This window comes from Quercus robur, chromosome 3 (genome assembly GCF_932294415.1).
Source record: "Quercus robur chromosome 3, dhQueRobu3.1, whole genome shotgun sequence".
Classification (NCBI taxonomy): domain Eukaryota; kingdom Viridiplantae; phylum Streptophyta; class Magnoliopsida; order Fagales; family Fagaceae; genus Quercus; species Quercus robur.
Genome location: NC_065536.1, coordinates 58,589,668 through 58,612,692, shown reverse-complemented (window position 1 = coordinate 58,612,692; position 23,025 = coordinate 58,589,668). Strand labels below are relative to the sequence as shown.

General features: G+C 34.2%; 1 protein-coding gene and 1 pseudogene across 3 annotated transcripts in view; one reads left to right on the top strand and one right to left on the bottom strand.

The window, feature by feature from the left end:
* Window positions 1-4,918: 4,918 nt before the first annotated feature.
* On the bottom strand, window positions 4,919-10,456 carry LOC126718583 (DEAD-box ATP-dependent RNA helicase 22-like; annotated as a pseudogene).
* Window positions 10,457-12,253: 1,797 nt separating this feature from the next.
* The window catches only part of LOC126718585 (uncharacterized), a 42,275-nt gene continuing 31,503 nt past the window's right edge, over window positions 12,254-23,025 (top strand). Inside the window, exons 1-2 of one of the 3 annotated variants that reach the window (XM_050420875.1) lie at window positions 12,254-13,538; window positions 16,354-16,406. In XM_050420875.1, coding sequence (XP_050276832.1) covers window positions 12,319-13,538; window positions 16,354-16,372 — 1,239 coding nt within the window. In that variant the 5' untranslated portion in view covers window positions 12,254-12,318 and the 3' untranslated portion in view covers window positions 16,373-16,406. Of the gene's footprint in view, window positions 13,539-14,944; window positions 15,235-16,353; window positions 16,407-23,025 lie in introns of those variants that run through there. The other 2 variants (XM_050420876.1, XM_050420873.1) reach the window with 2 other exon arrangements.

Below are 23,025 nucleotides of genomic sequence, written 5' to 3'. Positions count from 1 at the left end.
AAAAAGAAAACTGAAAGTACATAAGTAAAGAAAAGAAAGGAATGTTTTAACAAACAAATGCGTTAAAATAAGATTGAGATATAATGTTTAATTGCAAAAGATTTTCTTTTTTTACTAAATAAAAAAATGGGTCTTTAGTGTTGATTTATCGACCCCTGTAGGTTCTATCAACTGTAAGAGTGAAAAAAACATACACCCATAACAAAGTTATATGTGTCACCTGTTAGGTGATGATGATAATTGTTTGCAACACTGTTCTTGGCTTCCTTAATGGAATGTGTAAAGTGAAAACTATATAGCTTGAGTTTGGGCTTTTTTCTGGACTAGAGACTATATTGCTTGATTGACGCTGTGGCCCACTCATTATGACTTGCACTCGCACCCAACTGTGCCTATGGCTACTCCGCATGATTTTACTTACAACTGTGGATTTTGTTGTAAGTTTGGTTCAGCTTTTTAAATTTTGATACCATTTTTTTTTTTAAATGACAATTTCAAAAAGCATGGTTATGAAACTAGGCTCTTTTTTTTTTTTTTCTTTTTTCTTTTTAAGCTAGGCGCCTAGTAAAAGCTGATAAAAAGTATATATATAAGAGAGTTTATTTCATACTTAGTACCAACTTCTTAATAATAATAATTGTGGGGCCCGGCCCAAAATGATGGGCTAGTCAAATTACGGGCCCGTCCGAGAAGCATCCTGTCCGAGGAGAAGTCATAGTCCAAGCATCGTTCGAGCCCAATTACGGTAAAGAAGACCTGTCCGAGGAGCAACTCCTCCTCGGACATTACGAAGTCTGGATCAAGAGCTCACCCCAGCCATTGCAATTCACCCTCCAAGCATATAAAAAGGAATAAAACCCAAAATATCTCATAGAAAGCTGCTGCCACCACATTAAATGAGTCACAACCACTCTCTTGGCCGCATTAATGAGGAAAAGACCCCTGAACAGTGCTGCCTTGGCCACTGCAACTCACAAGGTGATGATAAAGGTGTCTGATAGGACAGGTGCTCAAGTGGGGGCTTAGATGATCGACAAGTGTAAGGCTCAGATAAGATCGAAAGACCTATATAATGTAGTGGAATCCCTCAGAGAGAAGAGGAAAAAATTTGTATGATCTAGACCCAGAAATATAATCTTCGGAGAGAGATCCATTTGTGTGTTCTTATTTCTGCAGCAATATTGTCCATGCACCAAACCGTATAAGCTCACTGAAGCTAAGTTCTTTGACCCATCCTCTACCAAGATTTATTGTGTGTTGTACCTTGGGCCTGGGCCAAATTAAAAGGATTTGGGCCAGAAAAATCGTGCAGCTACAATAATAATAATAAATATATTATTGGTATTATCTATATCTATATATATATATATAATAATAGATAAAGTACAGAGAAAATCCAATTAAATTTCAAATTGGAATTCAATTAGAGTCTAATTTTGCGCCGTGTGTCTCACTTAATCTAAATTTTAGAATTTTGTGCATAGTGAGTTAATTTAGTGTAAAAATTGAATTTCAATTAGAGTTTAATTTTGCGCCACATGTCCCATCTAATCTAAAATTTTAAATTTTTGTTCCAAATTAGTTAATTTAGTGTAGAAAACAATGAGTCCAATATAATAAACCATAAAAAATATAATCATATAACTAAAAAAAATTCAAATTTATAACTCATCTATATATATATATATATATTGATAGGTAAAGTTTAGAGAAAATTGAATTAGAATTTGAAATTATAATCCAATTTTGCGCCATATGTCCAAATTTATGTGGGAACTACACCATAATTATCTACTTAAACTTGTGTCATGTGTCTACTTAAGTTTTTTAATTTTTGTGTCAAGTGAGTTAATGAGTACAAAAAACTAAGAATCTAATATTAATGAACTATAAGATAAATAAATAAAACTCATATATACTCAATAAAAATCACCACATGTTTCTCAAAAAATAAATAAAATAAAAATCACCACATAACAAAAATCACCACACGTTCTATCTTATTAAAAATTAGAAAAAAATGATCATAAATAGTATTAAATTTAGGTAATAATTTTAATATGTGACTAATCATGTTTACTTTAAAAATATAATTTGACTAATTATCTATATTTTATGATAAAAAATTTTGTTTAATTTTAAATATATCTATATGTATGCATGAATGCATGTGTTACATACTTTAAAAAAAATGACTAATTATTTATATTTTTATAATAAAAAATTTGTTTAATTTTAAATGCATCCATGCGTTTACATGGAGTTAGATGCTAGTATATATAATAATAGGTGAAGCTGAGAGAAACTCAAATTAGAATTCCAAATTAGAGTTTCAATTTTGCACCATGTGTCCTAAATTATTTATTCTTAAAGAGTTTTATATCTTAATTTTAGAATCAAATGTGGGACCATATCATAAATATTCATTCAAGTGAGTTATTAAGTACAAAAATCAAAGAATCTAGAATAAATGAATCATAAAAAAAAGTGCTTCACAATAATAATAATAATAATAAATATGGACAATTTACATTTTATACCTAATAATATCCTTACAAATTTTTTTAAAGAGTTAATAAAATATAAAAATGACTATCAATAATATTTAAATTATATATATATAGGAATTATATTATGCATCTTATTGTATATCTTTAGGTGTATCCATGCATATGCATAGGGTTACAAGTTAGTTTTAATAATGTTTGTGTTAGTTTTTTTTGTGTCATAATTATTTGTTATTACTATTAATAACTTCTTATCAATATTAATTAAATCTCAAAAATTTTCAACGAGCATAAAATGATAATGCAAAAAGATGACAAAATACATACCAATAATCCAAGTTTAAATTGTACTAGTACATGATATTATAAAAATAAATAAATAAATAAAAAAGACAACTACTAATTATTATCTCCAAATGGAATTAGTAATGAAATCCCGAGGAACCACCATCTCAGGGTCTGTAAAAGATCTCATGTTGTTTGCTTCACTATTATGCTGTCTAATAGGAATTAAATCTTGATTGATACCTTTGAAGCCCCTATCATCCTATTATTTAGTCTAACAAAATTATGAAGAGCTATGGAAAAGATGGCGTGTTTTTGATAATTCTCCATTTATTCTTTCACACACTAAAAGGCTCAATCACAAGTGGTTTTTGGTACCTGGTGGTTATTGCTTGGTGTCCTGTTGATCAAAAACTCTACCTTATATAAAAAGGTTTTTCTTAGATTAGATATATAAGACATAAAAAAAAATTAGAAAAAAATAGAGAGAAGAAGAAAAAGAGGAAGAATCAAATCTGCAGCAGCACAGAGGAGAGGAACCTAGCAGTAGAGCTCCTACAAATTAGAGTTTGAGATCTGGTTCTGGGCTGCACACTGCATAATTTGTTTTTAGAATAGAAGGGTTAAAATTGGGTTTTCGAGAAAAAAAACTATGGGGAATTTGGAAAATGGATGCACCTTCCCAACAATAATTTTTATTTTGCATTTGTTGCGTTTTGCAACTGTAGGTCTTGTGGTGCCACATGAAAACGTAGGATTCCTTTGTACTGGAAAATGCACATTTTATTTCTCCTTTTTTTTTCTTTTTTTTTTTTTTTTATTTATAATTTGCAATCCATTTCTAAAAGAAGGAAGAACAAAGGGGATAATCACCCTTACAAGTTGCCAATAAAGGTGTTTTGGGATCCTTAAAAGTGAAACCAAATGAGCACCAAGTTAGTGTAACCATTGTATTGTTTAAAAACTGTCCAAAAGATCTCAAGAGTAATTGCAATTAACTCAAAATGACTTAATTCATTATTGTATTAACAAATTGACTCATTTTGACATGAATAAATTTAATTGATATAAATAAATATTATTTAATTTCTAACATGAATTTGAATTTTATATATTTATACATTTTTCATTGAAATTTTAAAGTCTAGAACCCTTTTTAAGTCTTAACCAAAAATTTTAAAAAAAAAAAAATTCTTATTTCCTTTTATTTTTGTTAGTTTTTATATTTCTAAATTTGAATGGATCAAGATCATTAAGATTTTTTAAGATACTTCATCATATAGAGTTCTTTAAATCTTGATATTTCATCATATAAAGTTCTTTAAATCTTGACCTTTTCTTTTGATAATATGATTCAAATTCTCCCAAATCATATAGAGTTCATTTTTTTTATTCATTTGATGGTTATAATGGGGGAGGAGATTTGAATCTTGGATGTCTTCCTTGGATAACATCAAAGTTCAATGTTAGTAGGTTTTACAAAAATAACATTAAAAAAAAAAAAGAAAAAAAAAAAGAAGGAAAGAGAACCTAGGCCTCAGTACCTGTGCTTGCTTGGAGTAGACACCAAGCATTGGAAATAAGAATCAAATCCCTCTAATTGCTCAATCAGTCAACATCAATTAGGTCCAACAGAATCATTTAGCATAACTACAAAGTATTCCAAGAATCAAGTGTACCACACAGTGAATTAGTTTCCACTAAATTATCAACCTGTGCATAAGAATATTAAGAAATCATCACTTAACTGGCCTAGGGCACGGGTTTGAGTTAGATCTTAACTTCTAGATTCTACTAGACCTATGAACCGGAGATCGATATCTACTCATGTAACTATGGAAAGACAAAGCGGGCCTCCATTAATGCAGGTTGCTTGAAGATATTAGAATGCAACCTAAGATATATGACTGAGGCAGTAAAATGGGTACAATTAGTGACATCATTGAAAGGAACATTTTTAAGTGGGAGTTGCTTGAAGATGTAGAATGCAACTCTCATAACTGACTCTAGGACTCTGAAAAGTGAACATTTTTGGCCCAAGAAAGAAAGGAACACATTCAGCTTTGGAGAGAGAGATATCACCTTGTGGCCTATGTATTAATTAGATCATATCTAATTCAAAGAGATCAGTAGAATATCATTTACATTGATAGGATTCGTTTGAATAAATAAAGACAAGTTATGCTTCCTTACATACCAAGTTCCTCACAATCTAATCATTTTATGCTAGAACACACTCTCTTCCACAATTGACAAGTCTCTGACTTTCGTCAAACCTGCCAAATCATAAGCTCAAATTTAGTATCATAACAAAACTGTACTTCTCTAGTTATTATATTTTTTCAGATTATTTATACCCAAATATAAGATGCAACTTTCTATTCTACTACAAATTTTGATGTGAGAGTGCATCCTTTAATATGTTTAACTATATGCACTTCATGTTTATGTGGATCTGATACTTTTGCCAAATCATAGTGAAAACCCTACCTTTCTTCTTAAGCTTGTTTCGGAAGCTTCTTTTCCTGCTAAATGCCGTCTCCTGCAGACATACGAAAATAACCAGTCATCATTCATGAAGGTGCAAATATTGGCAACAAAATAATAGGGAACCACATATGGAATTTACAATACATCAGTAGGAAACTAAAACTTGCACTCATGTATGATAAAAAATCAATGAGAATTGTAACTTCCACCAAATTGTACATTCCTAAGTATCCAGCATCCCATTAAACAACACAACTTTAGGGGGAAGAAAGAGAATTGCAGAATCATTGGTTGTTCTTCAAAATCTGGGCCTAAGTAGCATAAAATCTGCCCATTCACAGAAATCACATCTTTGAGAATCAAATTACAAGTTTCAAGAATTACCACAGGCTGACCAAGTTCCTCTGCTTGATGAACTGCAGCAACCAGATCCCGGTTGGATTCAGAGTACAGGCTAGTGACAAGTCCAAACTGACCAGCTCTACCACTGCAACCAACCCTATGCAAAAAATCTACCGCAGAAGTAGCAAAGTCTGCCTGGAATAGATAGATAATTTCAAGAGTTAAGTCCTCTATCAATTCATATACACCCCAAAAAATGTTGAACAAACAGAACAAAATTAGAAAAACAATTTGAAGGAAGCATGCCAGTTATAATAGTAAAAGAGGTCTCATGACAGAAGAGCATGTAAGAGAAAAATGAAAGATCATCTAGAGTGTCCATCTGTAGGATCCCATACTAAGGCTATGATCATCTCACTACCAATAACAAGGTTTTTCATTTTCCTCTGGCTCTGACTACAAAGCACTCATTGTGATATATATATATATATATATATATAGGACCTTGCTTGAATTTATAGGAAGTCTACAGTTTAGTGTCTTTTACCATTTTTATATAATGTAAAAATATTTTCCCTTTCTCCTTTTTTTCAAAAATTCTCTGACATTGAGAAACTTCTAATTTTAAGTTCTTGTATTAGTTCTGGAAATCTGTCCATCAAAATTTTTTTTCCAACATTTTACAATAATATAATTTTGTTTTCCTATTTAGATTTACTCTAATGGCATGGAGTTAGTAAAGTGACTCTAGTTGTTTAGTGACCACTCATTAAAAAAATTAATGTTTATCAGTTTCCACTCTAATGTTTCAGAATCAGTAAACACACTCATAGCTGCTTAAGTGCTTAGTGCTTACTCTCATAATTTAAACAGTTCTTTTGATGTCTGTCATTTACATTCTCTCATTTACTTACTGTTATGAAACCTAGCGTTAGTACTTATCAAAAAAAAATAAAATAGCATTAGCAGGGCTTTCTGTCCTGTGAAAGGAGAACCAGATACACGATGGAGGAATAGCTAATTTCATAAAAAGAGATGCACCTGAATAACATGTGAGACATTTGGTATGTCAACACCACGTGCGGCAGCATCAGTGCACACAAGAATACCACCTTTCTCTTTGAGATCAGTCAAGCTCTGGGAACGTTCCTCCAAAGAGACATCCTTATGGTAACGGTAACAGTGAATGTTAGCTTTCAACAGTATATTTGCCACCACTTCTGCAGCCTCAACAGTGTTTGCAAACACCATAGTTCGGCATTCAGTAGCTTTAGATTTAAAACCCTGTTTCACAGCATTTATGAGTTCATCCACCTGAGTCTCAGTTGTAACTTCAATCCACCTCTGCTTCAATCTGAAATGGAATTGAATCAATAATCACCAGCTCTCATGCATTTTCACATGCATGATAACACCAAAGAGGTTATTTAGCATCATTTTTTTTTTTAAATGACGAAGAGCCTTTCCAAGGCAGGGCTACTTTGTGCACCCACCCCAGTTGAGTAAACACCAGATACAAGACCCCACCCCTAAGACTACATATTAAATAAAAGAATGGTTTTTTATATAGCATTACATCTTTAACCAATTATGTATATACTTTTGAGTTCATCAAGTCTTTACTAGAAAACAAGGCCACGCTGTTTGGCTAGAACTGGAAAATAAAAAGAAAAATTTCACCATAAATCACTGGAGTTGCATCTCTTTTTTTTTCCCACCTGAAGTACTATTTGAGGGTAAATTCCCTCCTCATGACTCCTCCCAATCTTAATCGACACTAATTTCCATGAGCTAAGCATATGATAATGGCTGCACACCCATGGGGCTCCACCCAACAAGCATGCAAGGCCTCACCTATTCTACACTAATGATTGGCATGCAATCAAGCTATTGTTAAAGCATTTGCCAATGAGTTGGCTAAGGATCTCTTAAAGTGGAAGAAGTCATAATTTTGACCCACACAGGAGAGATGGGAATGTATCACAAATTTCATATATATGCTCTGCCTATTCCTCTCAATTCTATTATCCAATATTCCCTAATTAGCTACACACATAAAAATTAATAATGCTCATCTACAGAATACTTCAATGTACCAAGCAAGGGATTAAACTGCCTGAAATGGTCCAAAATTTATAATCTAAACTCATGCCCACTGATAGCATTTAGGCATCAACCATGTGAATCAAAAGGATCACCATGGAAATATAGATGTAGACGTATATGCATAAATATATGAACATAGTGCATGGAGCAAACATCTCCAACCATGTGTATGATTTCATCATTTCATGTGCTATGGCACCATAATATAACTTTTCTGCATGGTTGTAAACAGTCTTATAGTGGGCTAAATGTAAGTGACCAAACTGGCATTTAGCAATTGTTGTTAAGATAAGTCATTAGATCACCATACACTTACTCTTTATAAGAAGAGTCCTACTTAGTACATACTAAAGTTAATATATATATATATATATATATTGCATTGTGATACCAAAATTTTTCCCATTGAGCCACCAGTAAACCTAATCTTTTTGCTATAGGTCACCATGTGTTACTAGTATATATTAATTTAAAATTAAAAACACACACTAATGCTTCAAAAGCAGATGACTAGCAAAGGGAAAAAGAATATCACTAGAGAAAATAGTAGGCAACCAGAAATAGATGGGGCACCTGGGGTTGTGACAATGGAGGTAGTTTCCACTGACCCAATTGGCATTTGGAAACATCTGTTTCAACACTTGCCCAGCAGTTTTCTTTCCATTTACTGGAAGGGTGGCTGCAACAAAAACGTACGGTTTACTGCGCTCATAAGTTTTTCTCACTCTCCTCCAGTCTTTTCTTTTATTAGACCCAGCTTCAACTTCCTCTGCTAAGTCATCAACATGAACATCCTCATAATTTTCCTCCCCTTCTGATATGATGTCAGTTTGTAGGTCCTCCTTATCATCTAAAGTAAAGTGTGATGAAGGTTCAGACTCCAATTCCACTGGCAACTCAGATACGGATTCTTTTGATCTAGACAATAGCTTTTCATCAAAGTGGAGCATGTTTAATAGACGAATAACTTTATTCTGGAAGCCCCCACTAAGAAGCATATCTGCTTCATCTAACACCTGCAAGTTATAGCAAATAGATATGTTACTTATAAATTATGTGATCTCTCCTATGTTATCATTCTGGGCAGCCAGATCAGATTTGGAATTATTGAGATAACCAACATATTTACACACAGTTAGTTACACAAAAAACATACCACATATTTTACACCACGCATAAACTCCAAACAACGGCGTTTGCCTGGGTCAATATTATTAAGGAGAGCAGCTGGTGTCGACACAAGAATATCAGGCTTATGAACTGGCCATCCCTGCAGTCAAAGTTTCTTACATGTGAGAACCAAAAATCTTAAAATGTCTATGGACATAACCCCCAAAGAAAATTGAACCAAATCCCTTCAATTAACACACTATGTAAAGGCTTAGTAGCCCATATCCATCACAAGAATAATTTGCAAATAAAGTACCTGCCCACCACAGACAGCTGCAACTCTAAGAAGCGGTTTACCATCATCGCCACAAAGACCATTTGCCATCCGCACCACTTGCTCACACAGCAGCACATTTGGGCAAAGAACAAGAAAAATCCTTTGGGATTGGATTGATTCTTGATTAGAAACAGTATTTACAGAATCATCATGTGCAGAGCAGAGCCTATTGATCAGGGGAATCAAATATCCATGTGTTTTACCACTACGGTCTCTGCAGCCACAACCACATCCTTTCCCGAAAGTATAGCTGGTATACAAGCAGCCTATATTTCAAATAGAAATATCTTAATAACAACCCTCACTAAACTCATAAAAAAATAAATGCACAAGGATTTGGATTTCAATCTTTAGTATTAAATTACTTGAATAAAGTATGAAATGATAGGATTTTCTGGATTAATGAAATTTATGAAGGAATTTGAGCATTATCAATGTGTGGATTTGAAATGACTAAGTGTAAAATATCATTTCATATTCATAATATCAACTGTTTTTCTTTAGCAAAATCTCAAAACCTTACATCATCACGTGTTGTTAAATTTATGTCAATCAATTTATACTACTGAAAACCAAATGGAACCTAAGAATTACAAAGAGAGATCCAAAACAAAGCCTTTAGCAAGTCTAGTATAGAAATTTTCGCTTATTAAACACGGTATTGGTCAAAGTTTTCATCTTTTCCCCTCAAAAAACAAAACCCACAATTCAAAATTCGTTGTTTTTCACCCTTTGCCTTGCAATTCTCCAAAAACAATCAAAAACAAAACATTGACATTCCTGCTATAATTCAACAAATGAGTGAACAAGGCCAGGGTGAGTGTGTGTGGCTACCTGAACCAGAGAGGGCCTATCGATGCCGGCACTATAGACAGCCCGAGAGAGCTTATCGGACACCCCCCGGGATGCCCACGACACGTCTTCATCGGCGAAAAACGTGTCAGTTCCCTTCCTTTCCGCAGCAGCGGTGGCGGTAGCAAATGGTCTAGCTTGTCTTTGGCGAGGTGGGTTCAGGCAAAAGAAGTTGACCCTGGGCAAAGAAAAAGAAGGGCATGAAGGAAGTAATGGTAGTGGTGGTGAAGAGTTAGAGAGAAGAAGAGAGTAAGAGTGTTTGAAATGGGAAAAGAATTTAGTAGGAGGAGGTGAGCGTTTGTGGATGTAAAGCAGTGAAGCTGAGCGATTGAGAAGCATCGGGGTTTTCTCTTATTTTGTGGGATTGGAATGGGGTTTTGAGAATTGCAGAGGAAGGGATACGGGGTTTTTTAGTTTAGGGTTTAAGCATGAACACTTGCCACTGTCTATTACTCTATTGTGACTGAATAATAATAGTAAAATTAATAATAAATATATTATTTTATTCTCTAAACTTTACTAAAATTTTTTTTTTTTTTTAAACTTTAAAAAGTTCTTTGCTGGTTTCTAAGGGAATGTTTGGTATACCATTTCAAACAATAATTTTCAGTTTTTAAACAATATTACACGTATTTTTACACACTTTCTTATCTACATGTATTTTTACACATGTTTTCAAACAACAAAACACATGTTATTAATTACATGTACAAAACACCCGCCAAACAATTGAAAAGTTGATTTTTTTCTAAACTATTAAAAATGTTTTACTTTTCATCCTTAAATTTTACTAAAAGTTTATTTTTCGTTTTTAAATTATTGAAAATTTTTCTTTTTTATCTTTTTTTTCCCAAATTATTTATAATAAAAAAATAAAAATAAAAAACTCTTTACAAAGTGTGAGATAAAAAAAATAATTTAAAAATCAAAAATAAAATTTTAGTAAAATTTAGACATCAAAATAGTATTTTAACCACAAAAAAAGCTCACACTCCAAAACTCATCTTTTAAATTTCACTATTTTTCATTTTAATTATCTAAAAATTTGCATTCTTTCATTTCAATATTTTAAATTTCAAAACTCCACAATTTCGTTACCATTTGAACCCCCCCCCCCCGCATACAGCGTCATTTTGCCCTTAATTTAGTATTTAATAATTAATATATTATTTATTAGGGTAAATTCCACAAACCACTCCTGAGATTTGTGATAATATTCAACTAAGTCCAAAACATTTTAAAACCTACCAATTTCGTCCTAAAAGACAATTTTGTCCCTGAACTTAAAAAGAAAAAAAAAAAAAACACCATTACTTTTTTTTTCACTCCTTCCTCTGTCTTCTGTCTCTTTCCTCTTCTCGTCTCTCCTGAGTTCTCCATCTCAAAACATATCCTAAAGTCACCATTGCCATTCAACCATCACCTCACCAAACACACCACCCACCTAACCACCACGACAACAACCCACCCCACCACCACGGTAACATCCTCCTACCACCACCATGAACCTACAGATGCACAAAAACCCACAAAAAAATCAAAGCAAAATTCACACAACTAAAACCCACAAAATCTGAATCCAAAAGGCAAGACCTATCCTAAAATCCATCAATAAATCAAAACCAGAAAATTCCAACCCAAAACCCATTGGAACCCACCTAAAATCAAAACCCATGAACCATAAATCAACCCATCATGACCCACGCCGGATTTGAGAGACCCACAACCCACGACCACACCGGACTTGAGAGAGCCATGACCCACGACCTACGCCGAACTTGCCATGATCCACGCCAGACTTGATGCACCCACAACCCATGATGGAGCCATGACCCATGGAGAAGACGGAGAGAATACATGCATACGGCTTGGTTAGGTGGCTTGCAGTGGCCTATGATGGTGGTGGCTTGCAGTGGGGCCAATGACAGTGGGTCTGGCCATTGTGACTTGGTGATGGGTTTTGGGTTTGAAGATGAAGAACTCAGAGGAGAAAGGGGGAAGACAGAGGAAAAAGGGGGGAAAAAAGTCAAGGTGTTTTTTTTTTTTTTTTTTTTAATTCAGGTACAAAATTGTCTTTTTAGGATGAAATTGGTAGGTTTTTAAATATGTTAGACTTAGTTGGTATTACCTCAATCCTCAGGGTGGTTTGCCGAATTTATCCTATTTATTAATTGACTTATTAAAAAACGTTAATTAAAATAAAAATAAAAACCAACCCGTGAGAGATTATTAGATATCATATCCAGCCCCGCCGACACACCGCACAAAAGAAACTGGGCAGTTTCAATCATGTCTCTCTTAGGTTGGAGATGTGGTGGGACGCTGTTGTTGAAGCTGAAGTTGAAGTTGAAGTTGAACACTATAGCTGCTGCTTCTTCTGCTACTGCAAGTGCTAGTACTACTTCTTCCCTCATAAATCTAATCCGCCACAACAGTAAACGTTGCTTATCCTTCGCCAGCAACCATGAAGAAGAAAAAAGTTCTCATTCTCAATGTCCTCATCAGCACAGCAGCAGCCGCAAAGCCCGAATCTTGGTACGCGGCCGCAACCGCGGAGATAAAGGTATGGATTTTTATTCTGCTGAGGTGCTGGATGAGAGAGGCAGCGTTAACATAGGACCCGCCACTCTTGTTGCCACGGTTCCTTTTGACTATCTTTATGGAAACGATGTTGAATATTGTAAACTCGTCAATGGTTTTCTTTGTTTTCAAAATATGGAAGCTGTAAATATCTTGAATCTCAGCGCTCCCCCACAGAGTTTGGCTCTTTGTAGTCCAGTAAGCAACTTTCAATTTAGCGGTTTGGGCTTTGATCCTTTGTCCAACCAATTCAAGTTCTTCAGTTGGCCTAGGGGCAACAGAGAATCTCCTAGCATTTTCACGTTTGGTAACTGCAATGGCAACGACAACGGCAACGGAGGAAGTAATAGTTGGAGACAGTTAGCTCCTGAAGAATTCTACGGAGCTGACTTATTATGTAATAAATTTTTTCGTAACCAAGTTGGTGTTTCTGCTAATGGTGCACTGTATTGGCTTACCTATTGGGTTACCAATCGTGACAGACTGCCACCCAAAATAGTGGCATTTGATCTCCACGAGGAGATTTTTAGATTAGTCCCTTATCCTGATGGTGCTAAATCAGACTTACGCAACCATGTTGGACATCTTGCTGCGGTTTGTGGACGCTTGGCTTTCATAGAAAAGTTGCAGCCTGACAAATTGAATATTTGGATATTGCAGGAGGACTACCACAATTGCAACTACTCTTGGGTTAAACAAACTATTCGTTTTCCTTTTGATTGGTCTAAACTGAAGCGATGGAGTCGCATTCTTGCCATCAACACTAACACCGATGAGATCTTTCTGGAATTAGATGTTAACCATTGCTCTTTAGTCTGTTATAATACAAAGACAGAAAATATGAAGCGACTTGAAATCACGGGATTGCCTCATTGGTCGGAACCTGTCCATTGCAAATTGGTCGGCATTACCTTCGATGATGAGAGAGGGTAAGTTTCCATTTAATATCCAGGGAGAATTAAGTGGTGTTCAACCAAAAACTGATGGGAAAATTTCATGTAATGGGATCATGTTTGCTTGTTTGTTTATGGTTTGGCTTTAGGAATAAGATCTTGCTGTTTTGCTGCAATAGCATCTAAATGCTCATATGTTTGTATTTAAATTTAAAATATACGATAAACCAATCTAGAATTTAAGGAATTGATATTTTTATGTGAATGTTTTTCTTCATCATGGGCACTTAATTATGATATTTTTGAACTTTCTTGTTTTTGCATACTCTTTTAATTTTTGGGGTTTTATGGTGTATGGTAGTTTTGTGTTCGGGGTTTGAAGTACTCCTCTGTTTTGATGAGTATGTTGTGCAATTGAACTCGATATTACCGATATTGAGTTCCACATGGCCTTTTTTTATTTAGAAAAGCCACATCAGAGACTGCCACCATGACGAAACACCCATGAAACTCAATATTAGTGAAGTCAAGTTCCGCACAGAACTCGAATTTAGCAATATCGAGTTCTAAAAGAGTGGTATTTAGCCATTTTCCCCTTTATTTCTTGCTGTCAAATGTGGGATTGCTAGAACAAAACTTAAGTGAATGCGTTGAAACTTCAGGACCTGCTAGACATAAATTTTTACTTAACCTTTTATTTTGTAGGCTTCTATTCAGTATTTGGTTTTTGAGTTTAAATTGGGTCTGGTCATGGCCCAATTTAAACTCAAAAACCCCAAATCTTATCTCCTCTCCTTTTAGCACTGGAGCTCCACCCTGCCACATACACCGCCGCATACGTTTTGCTGAAGCCTTAAAAATATGTTGGAGCCGTCGTGAGTGTGGTGTCGCGGCCTCAAGGAATATTCTTTTATGATTTGTTTTTTTTCCAAATTTTAGATTTCGAAATATTGATGGGTTTGGGTTGTTTTTTGGATATCAATCACTTGATTTGGTATAGGTTTTTCTGTTTTTTGGTATTTTAATGGGTTCTGATTAGATTCTTAAGTGGTAGCCTAAAAAAGAATCTGATTGTGAGAATATCATAACAGAATTAGAAGTACATTGGCAGATGCTAATGACATACTTGATACAAACTTGGACATAGTTTACTTTAAAAAGACTGGTTATCTTTCTAGATGTTCCAGATTTGTTGGTGAGAATGTCAAACTAGGGTTGATGATAAATAACCAAAAAAAAAGAAAAAAGAGAGAGACTACATTGATGACAGCAAGCATGACTAAAAGTTTCCCATGAGGTTTGATATTTCTATTGCTTTGTTGTGTAGTTGTGCCCTTCGTTTTGTAATGACTTCTTTTCTCAAGACTCAAGTGGGTTTTTAAGTGTTTTTATTGTCTAGATTTTTCTGCTAATGTTGGCTGCAGCTTAATTTGTTTTCCCAGCTGTGATGCAGATAAGGTGGTTTTGAATACTTAAAAGGAAAATTGCCCTACTATCTTGACTGAAATCTTGGAGCATGTGGCTTGAGCTAGGGAACAATCTTTCATCCTATGCCAACATGGAAATGAAGCCTAAAAATCCTGTATTTTGGAAAACAACTGAATCATCAAAACTTTCATATTGTGAATTAGAAACTTTTAGAAAGAACTGTGATAGGTTTTATTTCAAATAAATTTCCAATCCTATGATCCTCTCTTTGTACAATATATTGTGACAAGTTTTATTTCATATGAATGAATTCTAAATTAGAGACCTTTAAATAGAATTGTGACAATTTTATTTTCTAATATATTCCCAAACCTATGTAATGGGTTATATTTCAGATTAAATAGTAGAATTAAAAACTTTTCAATTATTGTATTGAGTACTTATCAATCTCATGATCTTTTAAATATTAAATTGATGGTCCTTTAAATATTAAATTGTGACAGGTTTTATATTACATGGAATAAATGATTAAAGTTTTTTGATACGCATTGATAAAAAATTTAAGTTCTACTTACCTTCTTGTAATCTAAGGATTCCTTTAACAAATTAACATAGAGAAATAATTAGTGGAATTCTATCTTAGTGACATCTTAAGATTCAATAGAGAAATAATTGCCACTAGAAAGATCTCTAAAAGATTAGACTGTGAACCTACACAGTGCACACGTACCTAAGTCTCACGTTGCGCCCATTGCGGGAGATCAAAAAACGAAAAAAAATAAAAAAAGGACAAAAAGAGAATTCAAATAAAGGGTACAAAAATCATGTCCTTTTGCTGAATATCCAAGATTGAGTTTAAATTATTTTTTGTTCTTCAAATAATTTGCAATTGCTTGAATGAGAATTGAGTTAAGAATGAAAAATGTTAACTTTGAAATACTTCTGGGGTAGAATGGTTATGGATATTTGTGCATTTTGATGTATTTTTGGATTTTTTTTTGTTTTAATACCAAGTAGACAATAAATACTTTTGGGCTTGATGATTTACTAGAAACTTCAATAGTTGTTGATATGAATAGGTGCTTTTCAATGATTTAGATTTTTTTTTTAATGAGCTTTTGAATCTGGGTGGTATTGTTATATGAGATTGTTGCTCTAGGCATTCTTATATTTAAATTCCTTTCCTTTTTATGTTACTTTCAATTTCATGGCCAGCTTTTTGATTTTTTATTCAGGGATCATTTTACTTTCAAACTGAGGCTGCTTGGGCCTTCCTTATCTTTGGAGATTCACTGGTTGACAATGGCAACAATAACTAGTTGCCAACCAAATTGACTTTGTGCCCATGGACAGAAGCTGTACAAAATTTCTGGTTTTATAAACATTGTTAAGATATAACCTGATGCTTATCCTGCACTTGCAGCTGGCATATCTGGTGGTGAACAAGGAATCATAAGTTTATAACTATTGCATTTGGTGAGTTGTAGTCCCTTGCAATTACTTGTAAATGTTTTATGTTTGTTTTCATAATTAATATGCCTTGTTTTTGGGATAGGTTACTCACGATTCTTCCAGCGTGATAAACTAGTCACAAAATCCGAGGCTTCTTCTATTGCCCTTGCAACTAGTGAGGCTTCTGACATATTGAGTAGGTAACTTGCATGAATTGAAGCAGAATCAATGATAGAAAATGTTGTTGCTGTGCATACTGCTTCAGCAGCTGAAGTTGAGAAGGATATCAGTCCCAGTTTTAAAATGGAGCTTTTCTTTGAGAGGAAAAAGATTTGATGCTGTGGAGAAAAATGCTGAAGAGGAAAGGCATGAATTTCGCATTTCAAAGAGGGGAAAAAAAAGTGTAAATAATCATAATCATCAGCAATTGTGAAGGATAGGTTTTGATATGTGTATTGGTCACGTAGTGTGTTAGTTAAATGTTTCCTTCTTCTTTTTTCGAAATTCACAATATATAGCAAATAAAAGCTAATGGTTCTTTGTGAAAAGAGAAATCAAAATAAGCTGAAATACAAGAAAATGCAAAAAAATACATAAGTATGAAACTTTGACTCACAGTCAGCCAAAAGAAGAAATTGAGAGAGATCATGAGGAGGAGAGAGAAGGTTCCTCTATATCCATATTTCCACCCCCAAACTTCGGAATTGTGAGAATGCATCCTGGTTGAATGGACTTTTGCTCTAAAATTTAATAACAAAAGTGCAGAAAAATGCTTAAAAACAAGAGGTCCAAAACTTAACCTACAGTTAACGAGAAGAAAAAATTGAGAAAAGTCGTGAGAAAGAGAGGAAAGATTCTCTTGTGCCCATATTACCACTTTCTGACTTCAAAATTGTGAGAATGTTAGTTGGCTGAATGGGTTTTTGTTCTGAAGTTTTAGCTATATGAGTAAAATGTGGTTAGCATGTTTTGAATGTAACTGGGGCCTTTTATATTGAGTTTATGGTGCTCTTAGTGACTGGTTTTTGGGTAGGGAGAGGGGCTTTGGACCTCCGTGTTATTTCCATTATTTCGGTGTAGTTTGCTTTATGCTTAGGAAATGGGTTGGTTGCTTTTTACATAATTTTGGAAATAAAGAGGTTTGCTCTAATTGGTTGCCTTTTGTAAGTCATTTTAGATTATTGGAATACTCAACTAAGTGAGTGCTAGCAGTTGGAGATAGCCAATGAGAGCCAATTAAATTTTAAATGCAAAAATGAATTAGGACAGAAACTTAGGGTCACAAACAGCTAGAGCATAGAAGCTTTTTTGAGGTGGAAATTTTGGATACAATACCTCCTCCATTAGTTTGAAATACCAGTGTCCCTTACCCACTTGATAGCCGCTAATGCAAAAGGTTCGAAAGAAACCGACACATACCCTTCAAATTACACTTTCTCAACTTTCCTGATATGCTGCATGGGCTTAGATCATACTTAAAAGAATATAATATAATATAATACATGAATTGACCTGCAAGGAAGTTGAGCTTGACCATATCGGACTCGTAGAAAATGTGTTGTCAAAGTGGGTATCAACAATGATTTTGCTCATTCATCATTATAAATAAATAAATTAATCATTCAATCAAGAATAGAGGAGAAGGTAAAGGTTCCTAGTAATCACAAAAGATTTTCCAAATAGGCTACACTATGAGGCCAAAAATATTAACAATCAAGTTCTTATGTCAGAATAATTTCTATACTATTATGACCCTGCTTCCATCATCCTTGTGTAATCTTGGATTTTCAACTAGCGTCATGTCATTCGTGTAAAATTTTATAAAAGAATTGATGCCATGCAATGCAAACACATCTTTTTTCCCCCTTTTTTTTTGAGAAACCGAAATGCAAACAAATCGATTATCCTCTTTTGAAATTTGAAAAGTGAGAAACCGCCACATACCAATAATTCTACTTGCCAGCTTTTGGGATTAAGACTCGAGCTATTAATCTACAAATCAAAATGATAATGATTTGATTTCACGCATAGCACTTCTAGCATACACAGTTTATTTAAGTCACTACAATATGCTAACTTACAAATTGAAATCAAAGAAATAAAAAACAAATTAAAAACGCATGATACTACTAACATGCCCTTAGGGCATGTTTGGTAACTATTTTTTCCCGTTATTTAAGACTAAAAAACGCATTTGACAACCAAGTGAAAACACATGTATGATTTAATGAATCTATCTCATTTAATAAGTTAGCGCCAGAGTTCGAATCCTAATAACAGCAAATTTCAGGATTTTCTCTCTTTAACTAATACCATATAACTTTGGGCACAATATAAACTATATAACATCTAGCTTCTTTAGAAATTTGTAATCACCCTATGTGCTACATTTCATATTTGGATAATAATTTCCATTTGCCTTTTGTAAAAAGTATATAATCTTGTTTTAGCATCATCAAAATTACCAAATAGATTTTCAATTTTTTTTTCCTCAAAAAACTTTTTTTATTTTTTATTTTAATGAACCAAACATGTTTTTGATTTCAAAAATACAAGAAAATTGTTTTTTCCTTCTATTCCTTATCAAAAATAACTGCTTCTGTGAATATTTTGTACTTCTAATTCTACTTTCCAATCATACAATTATTTCAGTCTAAGCAACACAAAAACAAATACAACATGCCATGAAACACATAATGGTCTCTCAAGTAGTTGTTGAGGTAACACCACTGATACTGACAGGGCTGACACTCATATAGTCTAACCGGTCTTACAACAATTGGCTTACAGGAGCCAACTAATTACAGCAAAATGCATAATATTGAATGGTTAAATATGACTTTTCATTGTTATCCCAAAAAATAATTCAAAAATGAAACCATCAATTCTCTTTGGAAGGAATTCTAAGTATGCTGATGGGTGCTTGCATACTATGAATTCTAGCATTCTAAAGCTCATTTCCATATATATGAGCATGATGGAATTGAACTTTACCATCCTAAAGTTTTGTAACTAGACCTGTTACAGCGAGTTCAAATCCATATATTTGGTCATCAGTTAGTTTTGTAACTAGACCTCTTAAACTTTATTGTGCTAAAAAAATCGGTCTTCACAACCGAAAGAAGTATAAACAGTCCAATGTACATTATATGGCCAAGAGAGAGAGATATTATATTCTTAGTAGAAAGACTACATATGCAATGCCATTTCTATAATTTAGATACTTGATCAAGGTAGTCAAAGGTGAAAGGCAACCTTAAGGTGCCATGGCCTTGTATAGTCCGAGGCATGAGGCGACAAAAAGGCGCTTGCCCGAGTAAAGCGAGGCGCCAAATTCTTAACATATTTATTATACATATAGAACTTAAATCATATGTACCTAGTGTAGTATAATATTATAATGAAGTGTTTTTCAATGTGAAGCATGAAGAAATTAGGTCTATCAATTATTTCAAAAAAGGATTAGCATGGTTTAGGCTCTATTAGTTAGTTCTAACGATAAGTTTTACAACAAGCTTCTATATAACAAAAAGTCTTACAAAAAAATTTGTAAATTAATTTTAACTAACAATAAGTTCTATAACATGCCTTTTGAAATTAATAATCTAAAAATAGGTTTCACAACAAACTTTTATAACAAAATTTAAAAAAAAAAAAAAAAAAAAAAAAAAAAACTTGAGTCTCTCTCCTTACTCCTTAGCGCCTTTTTCATGGCTTAAGGTGGTCGCCTTGCTCACCTAGGCTCTAAAGGCGCCTCGCCTTAGAGCCTTTAAGGTGCCTTAGTGGCACCTCGCCTCACCCAGGCACCTAGGCAAGCACCTAGCTTGCCTTTGACTACACTGTACTTGATTGTTAAGCTTTTGATCAGTAATGGGTGACTTTGACATTTTGTCAAACAGCAAACACACAATATCCAATTTCATAGCACATGCTCTTATTAGCATTTTATCAAACATTTTATACACATTACACAATTGGTTGAATCCTGGGCCTATAATGCAGGTGACTGTAAAACTATTAGTCAAGTTGAATGTTGAACCTTGATTCAGCTGTGATAACTGTGGTAAATTTATACCAGATCTGTTTGGCATATAGCAAGGACAAGATACAAATTGTAAATTGCACCATTAATTTCATACATATGTTAGTATCATCACCTCTAATAAACTTAGTTTAAATTCTTGCAATTTTGTAAAGATATTTTGAAAGACCCATTACAACACAAAAGATGTCAAGTAAACTTACATTTTTTGGGTATTGGTTGCTGAAACTCAAGATTTGCAGCCAAGGCTAACACCAGACCATCACATCTATCCTCCGCCTCATTTCAACTGCTGTGATGCCTCCATTCTCATCTTTATTATCCCTTCAAATCCCTTGACAACGGCGCTAGGTCCTCACATTCTCCACGCCTTTACAGAATCGGCATCCTATAACCCAGCTTGCAATACCAATCCCATGGATTCATCTACTACTTTTGTTTTGAAATGCATTTTGGTCTTCTCTCTTCTGTTTTCTTTTTCTTTTACTTTGCCTAAATTAACGTTACTTTAGAAATTGCTCTGTTAACTCTCCCATTGATGTCAAGTTAGTATGTTTTAAATGATGTCGCACATTTTAAGCCAAGGATTACCTTGAAATCAATCCTAGCCATGAAATGGACACTCTCTATTTCACTTGGAAATGGAGAGGATCCAAATCCCCACATCATGCGTCAAGCAGCAGGGAAGGCATCCACCAAACCAATCACTATTCCATTTGGGTCACTTCCTTCCTGCCTTCTTCTCTTTTGCATTTCCTATGCCTTCACCAATTCCTTAGTTTTTACAGCTGTTGACTGTACCTAGCTACCTGCCTCAAGGCACAACAAATAAGGTCCCACTCAAGAATCAAATATTGAGTGGCAAAGTTTTATCCAGTGAGTTGTTGATTTTTTTTTTTTTTTTAAGAATTTTTGGTTAGGACAGTTCACCAAGGCTAGCTGACAATAATACGTGTGCCGGAGCACAGCTGCTACTAGCCTCTACCCCCTTACTATATATCTCACCCATTTCTTTAAACTCTTCTTCACCATTTTTACTTTTAAGAAAAACCCTTCTTCACAGTTACATTTTTGTGTTTTTGGAATTTGCTAGTTGTGAAGGGAAAATTTGAAACTCTTTGGCCTTCACCATTACAGTTATATATGGCTGCCATTACCAAACAGCTCACAGCACTCTCTAGTCTGCGTTCCACAGCTAGATTTGTCCAACTCCACACTGTGGACACAAGAGTTCCTCCGATGAATAGTGCTGCTGAAGTTGAAGGAGAATTGCATCCGTACTACCAAGTCAAGAAAGATGAACAAGAGATGATTTTGAAGGTCAACCTACCTGGGGTGGACAATGAGTGCACAAAGGTTTGGGTGGAAGACCATGGTGCTCTTTGCTTCAAAGCTACTGGATGGGACTTTAACGCGCTTTTCGTTAAGGATAATGAAGGAAAGTTTCTCTGTGACACTCATCTTTATCTACTGGATTAGTAAGTCCCAATTCAGCAATGGAGTCTTGAAAATCATTGTTCCCAAGAAGACTGGAACTTGACAGTTCTTCCATTGTTAATGAGTTTGAATTTTTTTTATTTTTTATTTAAGGTGGTGGTTATTTTTGTCTTTTTTAATGAAGTTTATGTTTCTTCGTCTTTGTTCTGCTCTCTGTTATCTCTGTGTTTTAAAAAGTAATGGAAGTTCCAAGAGATTACCTTTCCTATCCTTTCCTTTCCTTTGTCTTTTTTAATTGATAAAAGAGTAATTTAGCAATTACTTTTACTTCAACATGCCAGCTTGCACTGATTGTTGTTCTTTAAGGTGAAAAACCAGGCAGTGGTTCTTCTACCATGCTAAGACATTTCCATTTGATGAATCAAGCTTGCTGCTTGGAGGAGTTGACAGATTCAATCACCCACCTAGTGATAATGAGGCAACACTCTTCTCAAACATGTGCATTATCCAAAGAAAATTTTAGAGCGATTCTTGTGGGCCTTTGCATAAATACATTGAATAAAATTAGGAATTAGAGTGTACATTTTGCTGGTTGTAAAGTTATTTTCTTTTGGCATTGTGTTGTTAGAGCAGCATAGGCACACTATCTATCGAAATCTGATCTGGTTGTGTTTTAGGATTTATAACTAATGTTGATCTTTTTGAATTAATGAAAGCATTATGATCCAGTTTCAATCATAATGCATGATATTGTATGACAATATTGTCATTATGAAAAAAGTCATCAAACTACTATATCGACTAGATTGGACACGGTTCTAGTGTACTCAGCTTGCCTACGCCTGTTTCTAATCACTGAATACTCTATTAAACAACATAATTAACGGATTGACATCAAACATCTTTTTTTTTTAATTGACAGATTGCATCAAACATCTAGAAAGAAAGGCATTTGACAAAAACAAAAACAAAAAAAAAATACAAACAAACAAAAACGTACCATTCTCCACTCTTTCCTTCCTGCCCTCTTGCAAATCTCGATAGATTTTGAGGTTCAACCACTGCCCCATTTCTAAGACATTCACTACTAACTTGAATTGAGTTTAAGGTTCAACAACTGCCCCATTCTGAGGTTCTACCATAAAGAGAAATGCTTCTGATATT